This window comes from Scophthalmus maximus, chromosome 13 (genome assembly GCF_022379125.1).
Source record: "Scophthalmus maximus strain ysfricsl-2021 chromosome 13, ASM2237912v1, whole genome shotgun sequence".
Taxonomy (NCBI): domain Eukaryota; kingdom Metazoa; phylum Chordata; class Actinopteri; order Pleuronectiformes; family Scophthalmidae; genus Scophthalmus; species Scophthalmus maximus.
In genome coordinates, this window is record NC_061527.1 from 13,613,759 (window position 1) to 13,635,000 (window position 21,242).

At 41.5% G+C, this 21,242-nt stretch overlaps 1 protein-coding gene across 6 annotated transcripts in view; it reads right to left on the reverse strand.

Annotated features, from left to right (window-relative positions):
* Nucleotides 1-547: 547 nt before the first annotated feature.
* elavl4 (ELAV like neuron-specific RNA binding protein 4) overlaps nucleotides 548-21,242 on the reverse strand; it is a 77,590-nt gene continuing 56,895 nt past the window's right edge. For 5 of the 6 annotated variants that reach the window (XM_047336652.1, XM_047336648.1, XM_047336649.1 and 2 more), the window contains 3 exons: nucleotides 13,676-13,910; nucleotides 8,359-8,397; nucleotides 548-5,260 (listed from right to left, as the gene is read on the reverse strand). In XM_047336652.1, coding sequence (XP_047192608.1) covers nucleotides 4,933-5,260; nucleotides 8,359-8,397; nucleotides 13,676-13,910 — 602 coding nt within the window. In that variant the 3' untranslated portion in view covers nucleotides 548-4,932. The remainder of the gene's footprint in view (nucleotides 5,261-8,358; nucleotides 8,398-13,675; nucleotides 13,911-21,242) is intronic. The other variant, XM_035647037.2, reaches the window with a different exon arrangement.

The following is a 21,242-nucleotide window of genomic DNA, read 5'->3' on the forward strand; positions in this document are numbered from 1 at the left end:
GAGATTAGATGAAAAACTTACACTAACCGCAAATGTTCGTATACACACTTTGATAAATGACTCAAACTTTAAATCTTTTATTAAATTTGCGGTCAAATTTCTGTCAACTGAACTAATTTATTGTCAAATACAATCAATAATTTACCCTCCTGATCTGTACACTGAATGTATAAGATGTATGGAGTATTGTTTCTTTAGCACATTTACTGAGACGAATTGTTCATCGATTTATCACCTTGTGAACTTCCTGCGTGGGCTTCCTGTTTTATTTTGAAACTGCTGCTCTTGTGTCTATTGTGATTTTACTTCCCATCTTTCTGTTTGTTGGTGCCAGTTTTGTGTTTCACCTTTGTCTCACTTGTCATTGGTCCTTGGTGCATTCACACTCTTGTGTTCCTGCGTTTCAGTTGTCAGAACCGTATGTATATATTTGGACTGCATAACAGACAACTTATCAGGCTTATCAGGAACATGTTCCTCGTAGTGTGCAGTGTGTAAAGAGAGCAATGTCTCCACGTTTCATCCATCACAACAAGAAACATCCAAGCTCTTGACACCTCATTTTATTGTCCCAACATTCAAAAGTACAAATAATTCAAACACAACAGTTTTATGAAAAAGAAAAAACAAACATTTACAGCAAGATTTTTATTTTGTTTCCAGTTTCAGAAATGACCTAAACTAGCAAGGATAACATGAAGTCATTCATCGCAGTAATTGGATTAATAATAAGAATAAGAATACCAATAATAATCATAATAATCATAATAATCATTGATAATTGTTAAGTAATAACATAAGCAGGAGAGAGTAGAGAGAGCCGCGGTCATGGGGCCCTGTGAACATTTTTTCGTCTTTTTTGTCTTTAAAGATTTTGTTTATAGATTTTTCAGATAGTAAACAAACACGTCTCAGGAGGAAAATGAAAACTGACAAGAAGAGCCTAGTTCCTCTGTTCACCTTCCCTCCTCCACTACTGGCTGCATTGTTCCTACTGGCAGGCTGCCACTATAAGGCGCTACAAGGGATGGTGGGAGCCATAGGGGTTGGGCATAGAGCGAGGTGACACAGCCCCATGTTTCAAACACCCTGACATGCACACACACATTCTCTCTCTCTCACACACACACACACACACACACACACAAACATTTTCAACAACTGCTCATTCTCGCTGTCTTCGTCACACACTCGCGCACATACACTCAGGGAGACAAACACATACATTTGTATATATGTGCACAAAACAGACCCAAACGTACAATCAGACCTACACGCACGCACGCACGCACACACACACACACGCACGCACGCACGCACACATAACGAACACCTAACAGAGTTTATACTGTACATGTCCGGATGTACTCCACGCTGACAAACATATGAGGACAAACACACGACACGCACACAATCACATAAAGGAACATGCACACAAACATGCACGCGCACACACAAACACATGTACACACAGGGTCTAGGTGGAACACAGGCACGCGTCGAAAGAGTTCAAAAGTCATACAGTGTAGGAAATTAGTTCACACATCAGAACAACATTCTACTGGGGTCGTTGCATAATTCAAGCTCCCGGCGGCGGCGGGGAGCATGAAGGGGTCTGGTGGGTTGGTTTGTTGCCGTTATGACGCGAGAACACTATGTAGTTTGGATGGTACAGGTGATGATTGGATAATGGCGATGACATCAGATGACCCGGCCTGTCAGATGACTGAGGTGTGAGAGAGAAGGATGTACTATGCGAGCATGCGTCTGAGTGTTTAAAATGCTCTCCACACACCTCCTTCATGTTTTCAAGTCTCAACAACAAACAAAAAAATTCCAATTCCTTTATATTTATGCTTCTGGAACCATTCCCTTACCTTTCACCATTCAAAATATATAATATATATCATATTAGAGTATATAAAATATAGAATTGGTACAATCCCTTTTTCATACCTCCAGAGTGCTTTACGTACAACAACTGCTGTAAATAACAGTTGGTGTGCAATGGTAACAATTTCTCATTTTTAAAGATTTGTTGGTATGTAATTTGAAAACATGACTTTTAAAAATAAGTTTTGACTCTTAAGTGGTTCTGACCAATTTAGTCCAGTGCAATGAATGACCCTCAAACAACAATGGGCATTTGCTCCTTTTAAAATGTATGTGCCCAATCCTCCGAGAGTTGAATGTTATATATAAAATGCTTACTGAAAACTGAAAACTATGCTTTCAGACCCACATTTTTGCATAAGGTTTCATCACAAAGCGGTAGTAAGTGGAGGGAGGGTGTGGACGGAGTGGCTTTTTAGAACTACACAAACTTATCACAGGTTATATTGAACCAGAACGACTGTTTATAACATTCTATTAAGACTAAACTTTATTGAAAAAGATCTAAAGATTTCGTTTTAACAAGACAAGAAAAAAGCAATAGCAAATTTAACTAGTAACTAGGTTATGCATAGCGAGTAACTGTTTCTAGTAATAAGGGAAGAGCGTCCCCCAACCCTCCAGACATTTTTTTCAGTTTTCTTGACTTTTAGATTTTTTTATATTGTAATTTTGATATATTGGTACAAAGCACAAACGTACTAAAAGTTCTCTCAGTGCAGTGGACTACTGGAAGAGCCTCTCCACTAGTCGCTTTGTTCCCTTTTGCTCAGAAACGCCCCCCTCCCTGTACCAGAATCACGCAAATACACGGACAATGAAACAAATAAATACATAAATACACAGATAAATTAAGTAATAAATAAATATATAAATACAAATAAATAGAAAAATAAATAGTTTTTCAAAAAGTAAACAAACTGCTAAAGAAATAGTTATATTCTAAGCTTTTGTTCGGTTTCTTTTGCCGCGGTTGTTAACTGAAAGTTAATCCAAATCTTTTTTTTTTCTCCACAAGCAACATGACAACAATTGAACATTTTCCTCACAAGTTTTTCTAAGTAACTGAACCACCACTTCATAATAAGTTGTCATATGAAAAAGACAAGCTCAAACAAAAGAACAGTGACAACTCAGATAGTACAGTAGATATTGTAAAACAAATGTAGACTATATATATTTATATATATATCATCTATTTGTACACAGCAAATAAAGACACAGTTGTCATAGATCCTTTTTAAGGAAACAAATATCTAGACTAACAGAACTAGCTAATCATCATTAAGTTTGACAAACGTTTCACGCTCAGCAAAAAACCTAAAAGTCAGCAAGCCAAACAAACAAACAAACAAACAAATAAAAGAAAAATACAAAAGAAAACTTTTGTTCAGTGATTCTTACAAGGCCCAAAGTCGTTTATCTGGTTATCCAGCAAAGAAGTAGTCTCACCAGATTTTTGTGGGCCAACAATAAACAAATATCAAACAAAGAACAGCAGCTCAATTCAATGCCAACATCGAAGTATTTTTTTTTCTTTAAACAACACATAGAACAACAAACTTGGATATTTAAGATATGTGAATAATGTAGTATAGCACCTACTGTTGATCGCTAAAAGGAATTTCTTTTCAAATGTAAGTTCACCAACGCAGAGCGAAGAAAATGATATAGATAATGTATAGTATGCTCTCTAAATGGACAGATGTGTATATATCTATTTACTGATATCCCTTATCGACTGATGACAAACAGGAAAATAGCAAACAGGAAAACAAGTGGACTAAGGGTCTTCTTGCTTTGGGCTCTGGACTATAAGGATGGTTAGGCCTTGGAAAGACCCCTCTCCCTTCCCTTTTGGGTATCGCTGTTGAATAATTACGCACTAGCACATATGTGAAAAATTACCAAAATCACCTGCCTCAGTTTGCATCCCTTTTCACAAAACCTTCCATCTACAAAATCACAGCCGACTTGGATTCCCCAAAAAACAAACAACCTCTGATCCTATAAAGTACCACGGCAGAACAACAAGACAAGGTGGTGCCCCCTCCCTCCCGCCCAGGCCCCCCCTAGTTAGCCAGTCAAAATATTTTTCTCTTTTTTCAAATCCAGATTCTTGTAAAAATTCTTCAATAATTATTATTTTAATTATCATTTATAAAAATAGATCTTCTTTCTCTTTATTTTCATCTTTTTCTAAACGCATTTTTTTTTCAAGCAAAGAGATCTTCTCTTTGGCAACAGTGATATTTTTTTTTTCTTAAATTACTGAACGTGTCATCAGGAAAGCTAACCCATCCCCTCCCTCGCCCCATCTCCCTGAACCCCAGTGAGGAAAGACATTATGTTTTGTTTGCGATACAAAACAAAAACAATGTTAGAAATTCTTTTTTTCTCTACATAAGAGTTACTCGGATTGTGGAATCCCATCTATAATCGATTAGGGGAAGTTTTTAATACACACTAAAAATGAATGAATGGTTCACCAATTTAAAAAAAGAGCCCCTTCCCTTTCACTGACAGGGAGGTATATAATACTAACGACAGTGGATCCGGATTTACAAAAGAAAAACAAATCCTGAATCAAGACAGAGAAAAGGTTTCAATCTATAAAGGACATTCTCTTCTCTGAAATAAGGGAGTACAGGGATTTGCTACTGTTTACACAGAAGAGAGAAATCATTTAAACAACCACAACAAACAGAAAGAATATACAACAAAGAGAAGCCTGCATTATCACAGGAGCTTCCAAAAACGTATGAACATTTTCATCATTTCATTTTTGTAATACTTAGGCAACATTGGCTTATAGGTCCAAAGTTATAATATAAGCCATTTCTAGTTCAATTTGTTTGATGGTTTGTCAGTTGCTTTGTGTTCCGGTTGGAGTTTGAGTTTGCTGTGTTGGATGGCTGTAGTAAGGTGGTGGTGGGAGTGACTGAAGGGGCTAAGGGACGAGTGGAGGTGAGGGGGGAGGCTGGGGACAATTTTGGAGCGGACAAAGTCGCGGGGGCAACTGCTTCTACGTGTTAAAGTTCAGGACTTGTGTGTCTTGTTAGTCTTGAAGGAGACTTGCAAGACGCGGTCACCCAACCTGTAGCCGTTGAGACTGGCGATGGCCATGGCCGCCTCGTCGTAATTCGTCATGGTGACGAAGCCAAAGCCTTTGCACTTGTTGGTGTTGAAGTCACGGATCACCTTGACATTGTTGACGGCACCGAACGGCCCGAACAGCTGCCAGAGCACACTCTCGTCGGAATCTGGGGACAGGTTGTACACGAAGATGCACCAGCCAGTGCCCGTGTGCCCAGGGATGTTCATGCCGACCAGGCTGGTCATGCTGTCGATGGTGATGGGAGAGAACCTGCGAGGAGAGGCGGAGTGGGGGGGGGGAACGGAGGCAGAGGAGAGAGAAAGAGGGAGAAAAGGGCACGTTTGAATTGAACAGGTTATGGACACTCAATGTCTGTATCTACTTTTTTGTGAAACGGCCATAAACCTCCATCTCGCTTCTACCTCAGAAATATTTACTTATCTAAAGCCAAATTGTAAAACATAATCCTCCTTCCAAGCACCACGATGCTCCTCTGCACAATACACGACTGTCTACAACCATGTCAAGTAACAAGCTCAGGTCTTAATCAGCTCAATATTTGCCGTTCACCTATCACAAAGGCACTGATCTCCAGGACCAAACGATGCAGATCAATTAGGATGCACATACACGGATGTGTATTATATGTGCATGTATGTTCATGTCTAAATGCATGGGTTTGTATGTGAGCCTGCACTGTACCAATAAAGACTCCCTAAGCTCCTCAATTCTGAAAGGCCTCCTGTCAGGAGTGACGACAGTGCTGAGCACGGGGATGTATTTCTGCTGAAGGAGTTGCAGATGAAGGTTCCGTCTTTGTGTCCTTGAGTGGCTCCTTCAGGAGCTAAATTGCAGGAAGTTGTTGAAATTAGACCGTTGCTCGAAAATTCATCAAAGATCATGCACCAGCCTGCTAAATCTGTTCTATTTCGCCTCATAATCTTCCCCCTTTTCTTGCGATGCAAGAGATTTGAATCCTCAGTTGACTTCACTTAATTGCCTTTCCGCTCAAAGGAAAAGGGAAAAAAACAGCCCCCCCCCCCTTTAAATAAAAGGTAAATGAGATAAAAAGGTTCATTTCTTATGCCGCCTCCCTCCAAGACACGGCGACAGGCATTATTGGGTGTGCTTTAATTGAGATTTCCGCTTTGCTGCAGCTTCCTCTTAAAAAAGGCTGCTTTCTGAAGAAAAACGGGAGGGAGGGAAGAGGGAGCCGACTAAGGGGAAAATGCAAGCACTTGGCATTAAGGTACAAAGTGTATTCCTCCCACTCCTCCCGCAGTCTGCAGGGTGTTCTGTCCTGGTGTGTTCCAGAGCTCCTGGTACTGGTCGATTGCACAGCTCGGTACTGGAAGCCCCCCGACCCCTTCTTTCTCCAGCAACTACACACAGCGTGTCCGGCAATCACGACTGTACCACCTTCCTGCATGACTTTGGTCATGCAGAGTCTGCTTTTGACTTTTGTAGTTGCTCTGGACGCTGATCCAAGCATCCAGGATGGTCATCCTCATTTACTGTAAAGGGTTCTCTGCTCCACTTAGATTATTTTCGATCACATGTGGAAGTACTAAGCGAAATAGATTATAGTGGCGCACATCTATCTGTATGATTACACCGATCAGCCACGACCAGTAACTGCTTTTAATGTTTTGGCTGATTGAGGTTCTCAGTCCATGAAGGTGTGGAAAATAATGGAAACTACAAAAGCTCTAAACCACATGGATATTCGCCGATCTGCTACAACATTAAAACCAGTCACTTGTTTTAATGTTGTGGCTGATGGAAATATACGACGCTGCAGCGGCAAACTGTATTAGAGTCGGCTGCGAATCCTTTCTCTCACGTTTCTATGCGGCCCTCGATGTCTTGTCGAGACGATTTTAATATTTTCTCCGGCATCAGGCAGGTGGAGTCTTAACAGTCTGGAGCCTGACATGCTGTGTTCAGGCTTCTCCTACTGAGCTCCATTGGTATGCAAACGCTGGAGTGTGTGAGGAGGTTGGTGAGTGTGTGAGGGCGACGGTTTGGACGCTACCTAACACTGCCACTGTGAGGATGAGGAGATGAGTGCTCCTGCATGAATGCCTGTGTGTGAGTGTGTGTGGACTGTGCGAGACATCCGAGCGGGACCACACACTAACCAATGTTACAGACGAGACCAGGGGTTGCATAGCAACAGTGTAGCTGACCAGATATGTACACCGTCCTTTCTAAATGCAACCGTTTCCAGCTCTTAACTCCCTTCTTCTCTTTCTTTTCATATAAGGACCTCAGCCCACTGAAGAGCACCTCTAACTTGATGACATGCTTTGCAATCGGGACGACTGAATAGTAATTTTCACCTGCAGAAAATCGTGTAAAGATGCACAGTGCTTCATGGGTAAAGGTTCCCTATGGTTAAACACGTGAATGTTAACAATGCATCACTACTAATGTGCTATTCTGTACCTAGAGTCTCTCGCTGGCTAAAGCTTTGGTAGTGTTTGAGCAGCTAAGCAAACTTGAGATGGTGTCACCGTCAACACATGGAACATCTATCACCACAGTGACTGCTGCTCTGGGTTATGTAACATCTATGTTAGCGAGAAAGCAAAATGAAACATGGTGGCGACAGGAAGGAATTCGAGCAGAGCAGGGCCAAAGTTGGAGCTGTCTGCGGTGAAACAGCATTTCCTGTTTCCAGCAGGGATCCAGGTTCATCCAGCCTCATCCCATATCCAAGCCAAACTCTACTCAATCTCAGGTAGTACTGCCTAGGAAATTAAGCAAATATATAATTTTTTTTGCGTGACTTCCACTGTACAGTGTGCACATAGATGATAGTGGATGTACAAAGGTCTTATTCTAATGATGCAGTGAGGAAATTGCCATAAAATGAATGTGACACATTCAAATTTTTTGTTTGCAAGGGGAGACTATAGCTGTAGAGTGACAAGGCAGGAGAACCTGAATCCAGTAGAAAACAACACACACCTAGAAATCAGGAGTTTTACACCAGAGAACAAAATCCATTCAGTACACAGAAAAAAATACCAGCACTTGTCATAATCAAAACAAAGCAAATTCATCACCACTGAAAACAAAGATTGGTTGTATTCTGTTTTTTTTTTTTTAAGTGGCTGGTAGGGTTTTAAAACCAACTCAAGCTGACGAGGAAAAAACCAAACAAATAAAATAACCAAAAATGCAGCAGGACCTTAAACGAATTGTCAAATGCAGAGTGACTCCAAAAATACATAGAAACTAAACTAAAAAAAAAAAAAAAAAAAGAAGGCAAAAAAACCAAAAAAAAAAAACAGGAAAAAAAGGATATTGAAAAATCATTGAGTCAACATGGACATCTGGCATTGGGTGAAGTTTTTAATTACCTCTTTACGCCATAGGCCATATTAAGCAAATTGTCCAGCCTGTAAAGAGAAGGAGGGTTCTGGGGTTAATGGTGGGCAGATGGTCGACTCACTCAATGGAACTAATGTTAAGTCCCTGTAGGAACTGCATGGTCCTCCTCACTCAAGAACAAACAAACCCATCTACAGTTGGCCCATTACACTGAGGAGCCCCACCAGGAAATGCTATCATTAGTTAATTAATCTGCAGTACCATCGGCACTTGCTCAGTCGGGCCGCTGCACTGTTTCACAGGTTTCAGTGTGGCCCTGCGTTAGCTAATGCAAGAGCACATAGTCATTACTGTAGGTGAAATGGTTTAATTGTCAGACAAGACCACGGCAGTGGACTGGTCACAGTTCAGTATTACAGTCACATGCAGAGCACTAATGGCGACACGGCACCCGGCTTTACCAGGATACTAGGCTGGCCACAGTGCTACGCAGTGGCAAATCACTGCCTGATTTGATGTTACATTATGAAATTGCATGTTGGTATGCATACAATTTTCACCACCGCATTGATGGTTTTGATAAAAGATGGAGGTAAATGAAATTTTATTTTTCATAACATGGTCTTCAATGCGTGTTAACTCAATCGAGAGAACACCGGCGATGGCAGGAAATGATCCAGAGTTCTGTCAGTGTAATGGTTCGGCATTTGAGCGATGGTGAGCGAGAGAGGTGAAGATGTTTATTGTCATGTTTTCTACCACGTAGAACGACGCAGCAAAAATCCACAAGTGGACATTAAACTAGCCACGGAATTGTGAATGTCTGTCTGGCGGGGGTCAATCAATGTGAAGTGTTAACAGGTCCGGTGGAATGGCTGAGTTAAGGAGGGTGTCCTATTAGTTTTTGGGGAAATGTTCTGGTGTCATAATCATTTCAGCCTGTGAGCTACAGGCATGGCGGTCGGGCAGGGACAACTACAGTCTGTGTCTGTTTGTGAAACCTGTGGGCTGTATGGAACGTTGTCCCTCTTGGATGGATGCAGTCTGCTTGGTGACTCAATGACCTTCATTCCTCACTTGGGTCTGGCCTGTCTCATGTCTTATTAGCTCCTCTGGCCTAATGGACAGGGGCCACGGCTTATTGAGTAACAGCTGGCCGCTGACGCTCCGTTCCTCTTGGAAAAACTCAAAACTTTCCAACTTTGACTCGACGGTCAGGTTTGTTGCTCCATGTCTCTTTCAGTCAACAAGCCTTTGCTAACTTTCAACAGCACAACTTTGCGGTATGTACCAGAACATTTAAGTGAGTGATAAAATCTTATTAAAGATGTAATTGTTTTTATCACAACCTAATCCAGATATCTATTCTACTAATGACTCCATTTAGTAGGGACATTATTTTCTTACTTGATATATACAGAACTTCATCATTTGATTGCTATTAAGATAGCCATTAGGTTCCGAAGGCTTGTAATAAATAACTTTCACAGTAATAATTGTAATAATATTATATTAATCATAAACTGAATCTACATTACATGTTAGAGAGAACAGATCAGTAATCTTATAATCAGTGATAATTTAACAGCAGGATGCCAGGTAATTGTAGTTAAGCACCTTATAAATTACAAACCGTGCAGAACTCTAGGTATTGAGTTTCGGGACTGAGGATCAGTGTTTTGAAATATTATTCTAACACTGACTCACAGGTCTTTACACCATCAGTCATATTGTGATTCATATTTTACAACACTGAAATCCCCACACTGAAGTCAGCAGAGTTCATCTATCTGATGTCTTTTGTACATTATTCTGTAGGTCTGCTTATAATCTGGATTCAAAAGTGTGTTTGCATTGTTGCACTTTTCTGTCTCGACAAAACCAAAAAATACACACGTACAAAAGCCCTAAAACAAAACAAAAAAAAGTGGAGGAAAAGGATATACGGAATCATTAAAGCAGTAATTAGCCCATTGCGTCGGAAGGGAACAAGCAGACTGCTTTGTGGGTAAATGAGTCAATTGGAGAGGAGGCTCAGAGGAGAGTCGCTCCAGGCCCAGAAGCACTAAGACATCTGCTGGCTGCCGGGCCGTTGGGCCACAACAAAACAACCTGCTGCTAACACTCTCTGTCTCTCTTTCCCAGTTCCCTTCTCCTTCTCACACATGTACGAATGCACACTGATTTGAGCTCGCCGCGCAGACACCCTGCCAGCTCTTCACGCTGCCTCTCCATGCTCAATATAAACAATGGGGCTTTTGTGCTCTCTCTCAATGCATGTTAATGGAGGGAATGGGCGTTTTTTGTCTTTTCTTTGTCAAAACAAAAATCGGTTTAATTAAAATTGGCTCCTGCCCTGGATATAATAAGGCTAATTTGCTAATTAGTGCCATTAGAAGACGACAGAGGATCGGAAATGAGCAGGGATCTAGGTCGCGTCGTATTGTGCTTCAGTCGATTATGTTTGCTGTCTTGGAGAGGAACCATACAAGCATGTTATACAGTAACTTGTGTTACAGCGGGCACATATGATTCAGTCAGAGACGGCAGATGTGATTACACCTGTAGTTGGATTCTGCCTCGTTTCTAATTTAGGTTTTTACAAATGTGCATATCTGCACTTGTTAAGAAGCAAGAAGCAGGTTTAGCGGGCAGATCTCAGCACGAAATGGCCTTTAAAGTTGATTTGTGCATTTTATTATTAACTAATTATTATTTCTGGTCATTAGATACATTTCAAAGTTTGAACTCACTATAGATATTCAGTTTTTTAGATTTAACTTCAATGACTTTAATTTTGCTTCATCCAGGCGTTAACAACTGGGTGTGACAGAATCCTTTGTCATAGGACATAAAAAAAGCCCCTTTTTCTCTGTTGTCCTTGAAAGACTGAGTGAAAAACGGGGAGGCCGTGCATATCGAACACATTTATAGCTTCTAAAGTGTCAAGGTTTTAGTCGAGGGGGACTGGGAGCGGTGAGCGGGGAGCCAACGGGACACAGTGAGGTAGTGTCCTGTGGTTGTGAGTTGTGATGAGAAGCGACAGCTCTCCTGCGGAGCCTGTAAATTGGCTTGGCGTATCACAGACACACAGCCACGCTACATCGCTCAGGTGTCACACCGGGGAAGCTGCTCCAGAAGAAAAATACCTTCCGAGCTCTGACTTTGATGGAGAGTAAACAGCACGACTGGCTTACTGTTATTGAAAGAGAGAGGAAATTGCACGAGCGCACACGCTGTCTCCAGTTCTTAAAAATTCTTGTTGGATTGGACGATGGAGCGTAATATCACCGATCACCTGTTTCTGCCTCGGTTTGTTGGAAGAGGTGAAATATACCATGGCCCAGAGGAAAGAGCCCTAAACATATCTGGTTTTATAAAACATTTAAACACATTAGTGAGCGACAGGAAATGAACAGGTAGGATGCCATATATACAGTATGTCCGCTGTATACTGTATATATAAAGTAAAGGGATGGCTTAGTGTGGAGCTCACTGACCTGTGAAAAACATTTCAAACTGCTTTCATAATGATTCAGTTGACTTAATTTGAAACAAGATGAAAAATGCAAATCCTCAAATGAATTGTCATTTGTTTTAATTTGCCGTTTCTTCATTGGATTTAAGACACAAGTCTTCCAGGAACCTATGGTTCTGTCTAGTTATGTCTTACATCTGGCAAATGTGTATTTAGAATAGCAATGTGAGTCAAACTACAACAATGTACCACAACATTATGGTTCATTGCATCAATGTGACCATATCTGTCACAATTAGGCATTTAACGTCAGAATAACAAATAGTGCTGATTAAATAAAGTGGATTGTTTTTTGTTTATCAAACATTTACAATATTAATATCCAAGCATATGTTTTTTGCCCAGGCCTCACGCAGTGGTAATATTCTGGGACATGATGGCAGCGTGATGACATGAGCGTAAATACGTAGTTGTGAATGACAGAACCCCACAGTCTCTTATGAACAGTTCTTCTCTGATCTGCGTGGACCCACACAGGGTGTGATTCACTCACACCTGCACCAGGTGCGGAGCTCACACAGGAGAAAAAGTTGCATTATTGCTGTATACATAGACATCGCTATGACTCATGCGCTCTCTGTGTGTGGGCGTTAACATCCCCTCTTCGAATACTGTAAATTGCATTTGGTGCAAATGTTTTCCAAATCCCGCCCTGTTGTCTAGAACAGATGTGTTTCCTTGATCAAAATGCACTTAGTGTCATGTCAACCAAGAATAATTGCTTTTGAGTTTAGGACTCATGACTCATATTTTTGACCCCCTAGATATTAAACCTCTCATATCCACACAAGAATTAGCAATAGCAAAATTTCAAGTGATTATACCAAACAGACTGGTTGATCAGAATGTACAGTGGCTGTATGGCACACGTCAGTTACGCCATCAATCGTACTCACCATCAACTTGTTCCATAGTTCATGTTATTATGAATATCAACGACTCATGTTTGTGGTAAATACTGTACACATTACTTCTTAACTTTGATACATTAACCTGGAGTTTCCCAACCTTTTGGGCAGATTGACCTTGTGACCCATTTCTCATTAATATGAATGTTTTAAGGTCTCAACCTGACTATGTAAAGTGCCATAAGAGAGCGTATGTTGTGTTTTTGGTGCAAAACAAATACAATTAAATTGAATCGTGTCTTCATTTTGTTTCATCATTATATCTCTGCAATAGATTTGGGAAAATAGGAGGAGCCGCTGGTCATGGGAAGTTCATGTCCCACTCTGAATTTCAAGTAAAAATATTTTTCTCAAATTATTTTCTGCAGTAAATGTTACTGAGCATATAAACTGAAGAGGCTCCTGTTAAATGTAACGGTGCAAAATGTTGTTTTAGTTATCGGTTTTTATTATTATAATCAAAAATATATATATTCTTAATGTTTCCCTGCTGCAGGTGTGAATAAAACACTGCACCATGTTTACCAAAAGGTTACAACAGTTCCAAAATGTCCCAAGAAACTAAAAGGGATTTCAGTTAAGTTGCAGAATGTGTCCTCCATTTCCTGAATATCTTTAGCTTCTGTCCACTCATTTTAAGTGTTATACATCTTTTACCAAAATCCAGTTGCAGTTGTCTTCTCACTTTGTGTTCATGTATATAAGCTTGGAATTCTTTTTTTTAAACAAAGAACAAAATATTTTCTAACAGCTGGATATTAAAACTGGTCAATTGCCAAGGTTGGGAAACTCTGTATTAACAACGCCACTGAAATAACACATCAACGCCATCCTGTCTCTTCACTGTCACACCTCCTCCTCCTCCATGGCCGCGTCTGCACGCCTCGCCCTCCTACTCACCTGAACCTCTGAGCCTGGTGGTGGAGGGGCCCCGGGTATCGGCGGTTGGGGGACTGGTAGAGTTGTGACAGAAGGGCTTGGCTGGTCTTCTGGCTGGGGTTGTTGGCGAACTTGACCGTGATGGGCTCGGCAGCACCCGATGGCTTCTGTCCGTTCAGGCCCTTGATGGCCTCCTCAGCCTCTATCCTCTTATCAAAACGGATGAAGCCCACACCTCGGGAGCCACCTGCGGGGCCAGCAGATCACAAACAAACAGGGGCCCCTTTTTACTTTACAGAGTTTAAATTGAACAGGTACGGCCTATATACATTCAGCTCAATTTTAGTCTTGAGTGGCAGGACGCTCTTACACCAGACACTGTTGTTGTCTATAAAGGGACTCGTTAAAAAAAACCCGACAACTTAGGAACGATTAATGGAGTGAAGAAAACAAAGTGATAATAAAACAGCATGGTGACCAATTTGATCACGAGGCTGTGTGGTAACAACTTTGTGTAACAGCTTCTTGTGCTTGTGTGTGTGTGTGTGTGTGTATATCATTTTTTTTTCTCAGGTCTCTCGTAAAAGAGACTTAAACTTAACTTACTAATGTATGCAAAAGAATGGCTGTTCGAATTGTTATATCATACTATATTAATAAAATACATATTTGTATCACTTATTTCTTCAATTTTTTTGACTTCTCTGAGCCCACCCCCACCCTGCTCTGAAACCAGGCCTGATGTGCAGCATTAAACACAAGCATTTAAAGTATTTGGGGGGCGAGAAAGACGACGGCGATGAAGAAAAAGGAACACACACAAACGTGCACCAGCCATGGATTGTGAGTACATTTTTTGAGGCTTTGGCCACCTGTCTATTTAAAGCCACAGTCCATTCTTCCTTCACGATGGCTCCAGTCACAGTTAGCCATCCACACACTCTTCACGCATTGTTCCCTGTGACATTTGAGTCGTTACCTTGGAGATATTTTTTGACTGCCACCTGAGAGGAACATTTAGAGACGTGCTGCCTGGGAGGTCCTTTATTGGTGTCTGTGAGTACTCTGTGTGTGTGTGTGTGTGTAACTCACTTAAAATATATGTATGTGTGTGTGTGTTTTTTATACGCGTGCACTGTTATCTATTAATGGATGCTGTGCCTTCTTTTAATGAGGCTGCCTAGATGGCCCAGAGGATGCTTGCTCAGTGACAGCAGCACTCTGCCGAGGAGACTATTTACATAACAGTGTGTGCGCACACAGGCTTGTCTGTGTGACTGAGACTGAATAAAAGAGAGGCAGAGAGAAAGAGGGGAATTTTGTGTTTGAGCATCATTGTGTGCAGCCTCTGTCTCACACGTAAAAAGCCCTTATTGTTATTCCACATTTTTGTACAGGCCATCGCCTCTTCCCATCTCTTTTTCTTTTCTTTTCTTCACACGTCCTGCACTCGCTCGCCTGAATTCTTGTTTGGAGAAGCACCTTGGCCATTTCACTTCCCCTTTTGTTCTCTTTTTCTCTCTCCAGGACACAGGCACCACAAGGTTATTTACTTTTCCAGCCAAGCTGCAACATGAAAAGACACTCTCTGAAAACCAAGAATATCTATCTATATATATATATATGTATATATATATACATATATATATATATATATAAAGGCTTTAGTTGCGTTCTCTCTTATCACTCTAGCATTAGCCACACAATTAAGGTGATTTTTGGGTTAAGCCTTTTATGTTTTGCTTCTTGCTATTCCTAAAAAAAAAACAAAAAACAAAAAAACTTCAAACGTTCTCTGTAGTATTAACTTAAAACAAAACAAAAAAGGATTTTAAATTGATGCACAAATGTGGCTGAAAGTTACATCTCGAAACAATTTGCAGCACAAAGAATCTTAATTGCTCCATTTATCTGCACTTTTCTCACCTTTCAAACACTGGGAGCTTTTTCTTAGCCGTCGACTTTTTAGAGCGTGAGGTCAAAAAACGTATTTAGCCTTTTTGTCGACAGTGATAAAAACAAAAAACACAGATTCTTCAGTTTGAGTTTGCGACACAAAGAAACAACCTGAAATCACTGTCTTCGAAATCACACACACACACACACACACACACGCTGCTGTGCACAGACCTGCACCACATTTCTCTCACGCCTGTTGGATCGTCTCATTAACTCCTATTCAGTGTAAATTATTCTGTTTCATTCTTATTATTTTTTTGTTTACCGTTCTTGCTCCTTCTCCCCTGACAGGCTTTCACAGTTTCCCCTCCCTCACTTCCTCTTGTGCCAGCTCTGTACCTGTACATTTTAATTAGCTTGTCAGAAGCGGGAAAATAACAATTCTAATGGGATCTGAACAGTGCAAACAACAACCAACGCTGTTCCTACAATTTTCTTCATTTATTACTGTATTTGTCGTGTACGTGAGGTAAAAATGTCAGTCTCTGCTCGGGGGAGAGGTGTTCTTGAGCTGAAGCATAGTGAGTAACTGTCATTGGAAATATAGACATTTGTTTATATGTATTTTTTAAGAGTTGTAAATAAAGTAAGAAATTAAAACTATGCCATGCTTCACTTTGAGGACTGGAACGTGCACAGTTTTACAATAGTCTGCTGCTGTGAGGCACTTAGCAACTCCAAGAGTCTTGCTCAAGGGCACCTCAGCAGTAGTTAAGGAGGAGGAGAGCGTTGCTCGTTCACTTCCTCCTCGAGAGGAGAGAGGAGAGGACTGTATTTGTCTTTAATCCTCACACTTGTTTGGCCTTGAGCTGCTCCTAAGCTGGTTCTGGCTGGAGGGCCTCTAGACAAATGCTTGGCATACAGATGAAGGCACGGCACACTCACTCACACTCTCTCACACACACACACACACACACACACAAAAAACACAAAACACACACACACACACACACACACACACACACACACAAAAAACACAAAACACACACACGCACGCACGCACGCACGCACATTCTTAAGTGATGGCTTGAAGAGGTGCTATTGAGAATGAAGTGTGAAAAGAGGAGTAGAGATGTCCATGACCGTTTGAAATTGTCCGTGACTGATTGTGAATGGAGTGTGTATGTGTGTGTGTGTGTGTGTGTGTGTGTGTGTGTGTGCGCGCGTGTGTGAGAGAGACCAAAGGATTTTATGTTTGCAGTTTGGTTTAAACGTGCACCAGCTGCTCGTTCTTGAGTTTATGCAATAGCACCGTAAGGAGGTGAGACAGGTACGGTGACAACAAACCCAATCACCAATAATTCTGGTAAACAGTCAATGTGTGTTTGTGTGTGTGTGTGTGTGTGTGTGTGTGTGTGTGTGTGTGTGTGTGTGCATGAGTGCATTCATCTCCTATTTACTTTGTCCATGTGTGTCTATAGGTTACAGTAACAAGTGCACACTGCCGCCGTCTGGGGCAGTGATGTAATCCACTCGTTCAAGATTTCAAACTTGGAAAGGGAGTGAGCCACTACTGAGAGCACTAACAAGTTCAGGTAGTGAAACAGAACGGATGTTCCGTGGCTCAGACGCAGCAGAGCGAGGTCAGCCCTTAGTCAGTCAGAGTTCACTTTTGTGTCGGAAACACTCACGCTGTTCTCTGTTTAGTATCACCGGAGAGGGAGGAAGGGATCAATGGGACTTTGTCGGAGAAGTATGTGACGGTGGTGTAAAATGTGAATCGACTGCTACAGAGGCATTCAAAGTTTGTGACCGCAGAAACAAAGAGCACTGATCAACATCGCTCTGCCGCTCTGACCCGACTCTCCACTCTTCTGTTCTGCATTGTCTTTTGCTTTGCACACTTTACATAGTTTTCTTTACAATCCCATGAGAACATGTTAAATAGTTAGCCTGCAGGCTGGTGGAATGCAGGGTATTGTTTTCACCTCTGTGTGATTGTGTGTGTGTGTGTGTGTGTGTGTAAAAACTTAATTCAACAACGCATGGACAGATTTTCAACGAACTCGGAGGGACTGTTACTTTGTAGTGCGCCTGCAGGTGATTCCCTTTTGGAGCTGATGAAGATATCTGAGATATTGCCACAAACAATAGAGAAACAGAGGCCATCTAAAGCTTATACTGATCAGAACATTATTCTCAATCATATGATGAATGACCAGAAAATAGACAATAACAATAGACACGACCTAAAGATTATATAGATCAAAAAATAATCAATGATCATATGGAAGGAATGACAACATGATGTTACTATGAATGTCATGTGTCGGTCATATTTCGTAGTTATGCATTGACTTTTGCAATCCATAATATTTACCGTAGACACAAACTACACTTTAAGACATTTGTCATCATATGGTATAAATGTCATCAATGCCTATTTATTTCTAACAAGTTCCTGTCAAGCCAGTCTCTTTCTAACTTTCTGAATCGTCTTGCAGTCAGCCCCGGGCCTAATGGTTACCATTGAAGACACGGGTCTCACCACTGAAACGGTCACGAACTTAACCAGGTCATTGTAGTTTTTGGCGACATAATTCCTTCATTTATGGGGACAATTATAGAGTAATACACATCAAAAATTGTGAGTATTTCTGGCAGCTGGAAGATTCCCTGCAGGTTACAATGACCTTGAGAAGGGGTTTATTTTTTCTCCTGTTAAACATTACAACAAAAACAAACTCGCAATCTGCGAAGCAAGCTGCCAGTCGAGGGACTCCAACCTAATGACTGTCCTTTCAACTCGCCCCACAAGCCTGGGCTACTTATCAACCGCCAGCCAGCCACACAGGCAACGTTAGAGCACAATGTACTTACTAAGGTACAGCAATCTGTCTTTCTCACTCTCTCTCTCTCTCTCCTTCTCTTCTTGTCACTCTCATTTTCTCACTCTCTCCCTCACCTCCACAGTAATCAACAGAGGCTTATGTAACTCTCTCTACCTGCGCTTATCTCTCTCTGACACACACCGACAGGCACATTGGCCGCCTTACTAATAAAACGCTGCCTCAATCTGGGGAGGGCAGAGTAGGGAGAGGGTTGGCGGTGGGGGGGGGGGGGGATGAAAAGCGAGTGCTGGGGGGGAGGAGAGAGGCAAAGAGAGGGAGGGAACGCAGAGTGAGGCAGGAAAGGACAAAGGGAGAAAAGGTGATAGGGGATAATGTTAGGAGGTGACAGTAACAGGACGATGATGAAAGGAAACAGAGCTTTTCTTGCGTGCTTCTGCCCAAACAAAGCCACTCTTTCTCTAAAACCCACTATCATTTCCCCAAACACGGACCGACTGACAGAGAGACGTGACGAGGGAGCAGAGGAGAGGTGAGAAACCTGGCTGCGGGGTAATCAAACATACACTGACTATTTCCTTTTTTCCCTTTCTTTCCCCCCTCAGAGATGGACACAGTTAGTCCATCCAGGGCAACTATGTCTCTCTGTCAGCAAGCCCACCGAACTCTGAGAAAGAAGCATGCACTGGTGCACACCAGCAAAACCCTAAACTGTTTCCAGGTTCCATCTCCCGTCCTTTCATCTTTTATTTCTGGAGCTACATTGCGCCAAGTGGTTGGACTGATTAGACTTGCCTTTCCAAAAGCCTCACAATGTGGCAGAGGCAGAAAGAATCCCTGTTCCTGCTGTCTTCTAATTAGGGGGAGAAAAAAAAAGCCAAAAAAAAGCAATGTCCTTGTTTTTAAGTAACATCCGTGTGCTTGGGTACAGATGGCGTTTGAAAAAGCAGCAAGAGGAGCGACGCAGGGACTTTGAAGAGTGGAGTTGCCCTGTGCTTTAGCCTCTGTCAGAGCAGAGTTTCAACCATCTGTCTGGTGTGTGTGTGTGTGTGTGTGTGTGTGCGTGCGTGTAACGATGTGCATATCTGTACATGGCTGTCTGCACGTGCGTCGAGACAGAATGCACTATAAAGATTACAGGCGGGGAAAAAAAAAACGAAAAGCTGAGAGCCGATAGCTGGAGTCAAGGCTGCAGTCATCCCACCTAGAGGGTGCTCCTCTCCGCTTGTATTACCTTGACCGTTCTGTTCTCCACTGCTGGACAGACGGAGAACAGGGAGTCAGTGTGGTGTCAGTCTGAAGGGGAACATCCATTATTCAAGTGGGGAGAGGAGAGAGCCTACCAACTGTACAGGAGTAAGGGTAATTCCTTTGAGGAGAAAAAAACCCAACAACGTGTTGTTGAAATTCACCGTGTGCCCCACGAATACATTAATGGCATGAATACTAGAAGGAACCCAAAACTCGAACTTTGGAACCATAAAGATTTGAGGGGGACTTCAGGAGCCTCTTTTTTTCTCGTGGTGTTAGAAAAGACTGGAACGAGCAGCACTGTGAGCTGTGGCACCTCCCTGACCTTGAAATGCATGTTGTTTTGGTTTATTTTCGCTTGACGGAAAAGTGCGGCTACAGAATGAGACTAACGTAACACCGACGAATGAAGCTATAACGTAGGTAAAAAAAAAACTATATATTTAAAACAATATTACACAAAAAAAGACATAATTCAACTGATTAGAGAGAGATTTAAATCAGACTGTGCTGCAAAAAAAACCTAATTACTTTAACCGTTATCTAAGACCAACAGTCGCTGTATACGGCTGTATGAAAGCTTCCCATTTACTTGATTAAATATATACAGTCATCTATAAGTATGGGTAGGAGCAGAGCAAAGATTATTAACGTTTTTATGCATGGGGACTGTCAGAACCAATATTTAACTCATGTTCAACTAACACAAAGCTGTCACAAATATATATGCGCACGTGAAAACTGGTCAGCTACTGTATAACTTTGGACTCATTAAATATAGTTTGATCACTAATATTGAGACGACCAAATAATATTCCTCTCTTGCACTTGTTCTGTCATCTCACCAATCCTCCTCATCTAAAAATACCAGATTGCAGTGGATGGCAGCTTTGCAGTTTGTGATTTTCTTTCTCCAATAATTGTGTTTCTGCTATAACTATGAATCTCTTTGGTTCAATTTTATAGGGGGTGAGTCATGAGGCACGTAATCTTCAGGTGGTTTTGTGAGCGGTGCCGTAATTGTTGCATGTAAACATAATCAAAATTTTATAGCCTCCTACAGAGTTACTAACTGCACAGATCCTCTGTTGACCACTGAATCCCAATAAAAATGTGCAACATTATGCACACCAAACATTACACGACTGGACTTTCAATGCCCCCAAAACAATTCAACTTTAAAAGAAACCAAAAAACATCACGTGCTTACGGCAGCGTATCTTTTACTGCAGCAGGTATGTGCAATGAATTTCTCAAACAGTGTTATGTTATATTTTTTTGCCTTGGCGGAGTTCGTCTGAGATTTTTTTTACCACTTGGCAGTTAGAAGAACTAAAATGACGTGGATGCCGCGTTTCAATGATGTCTGATTGAAAAAACCACTGTTTAGAAGCGCTGTAGAATTTTGTGTGAATGACAACAACTTCACCGGTTAGTTTTTGTTCAATAAAAAGTTAATGGCACCACAACAATTAAGAAAAGCTTTTTAGGCGGTCTGTCTAGTCTGAGTGATTATGTGAGTATGACATGAATCTGGTAGACTCAGAGGACGGATACTGACTCAAGTCTGGACCCCCCCCTAGATTGCT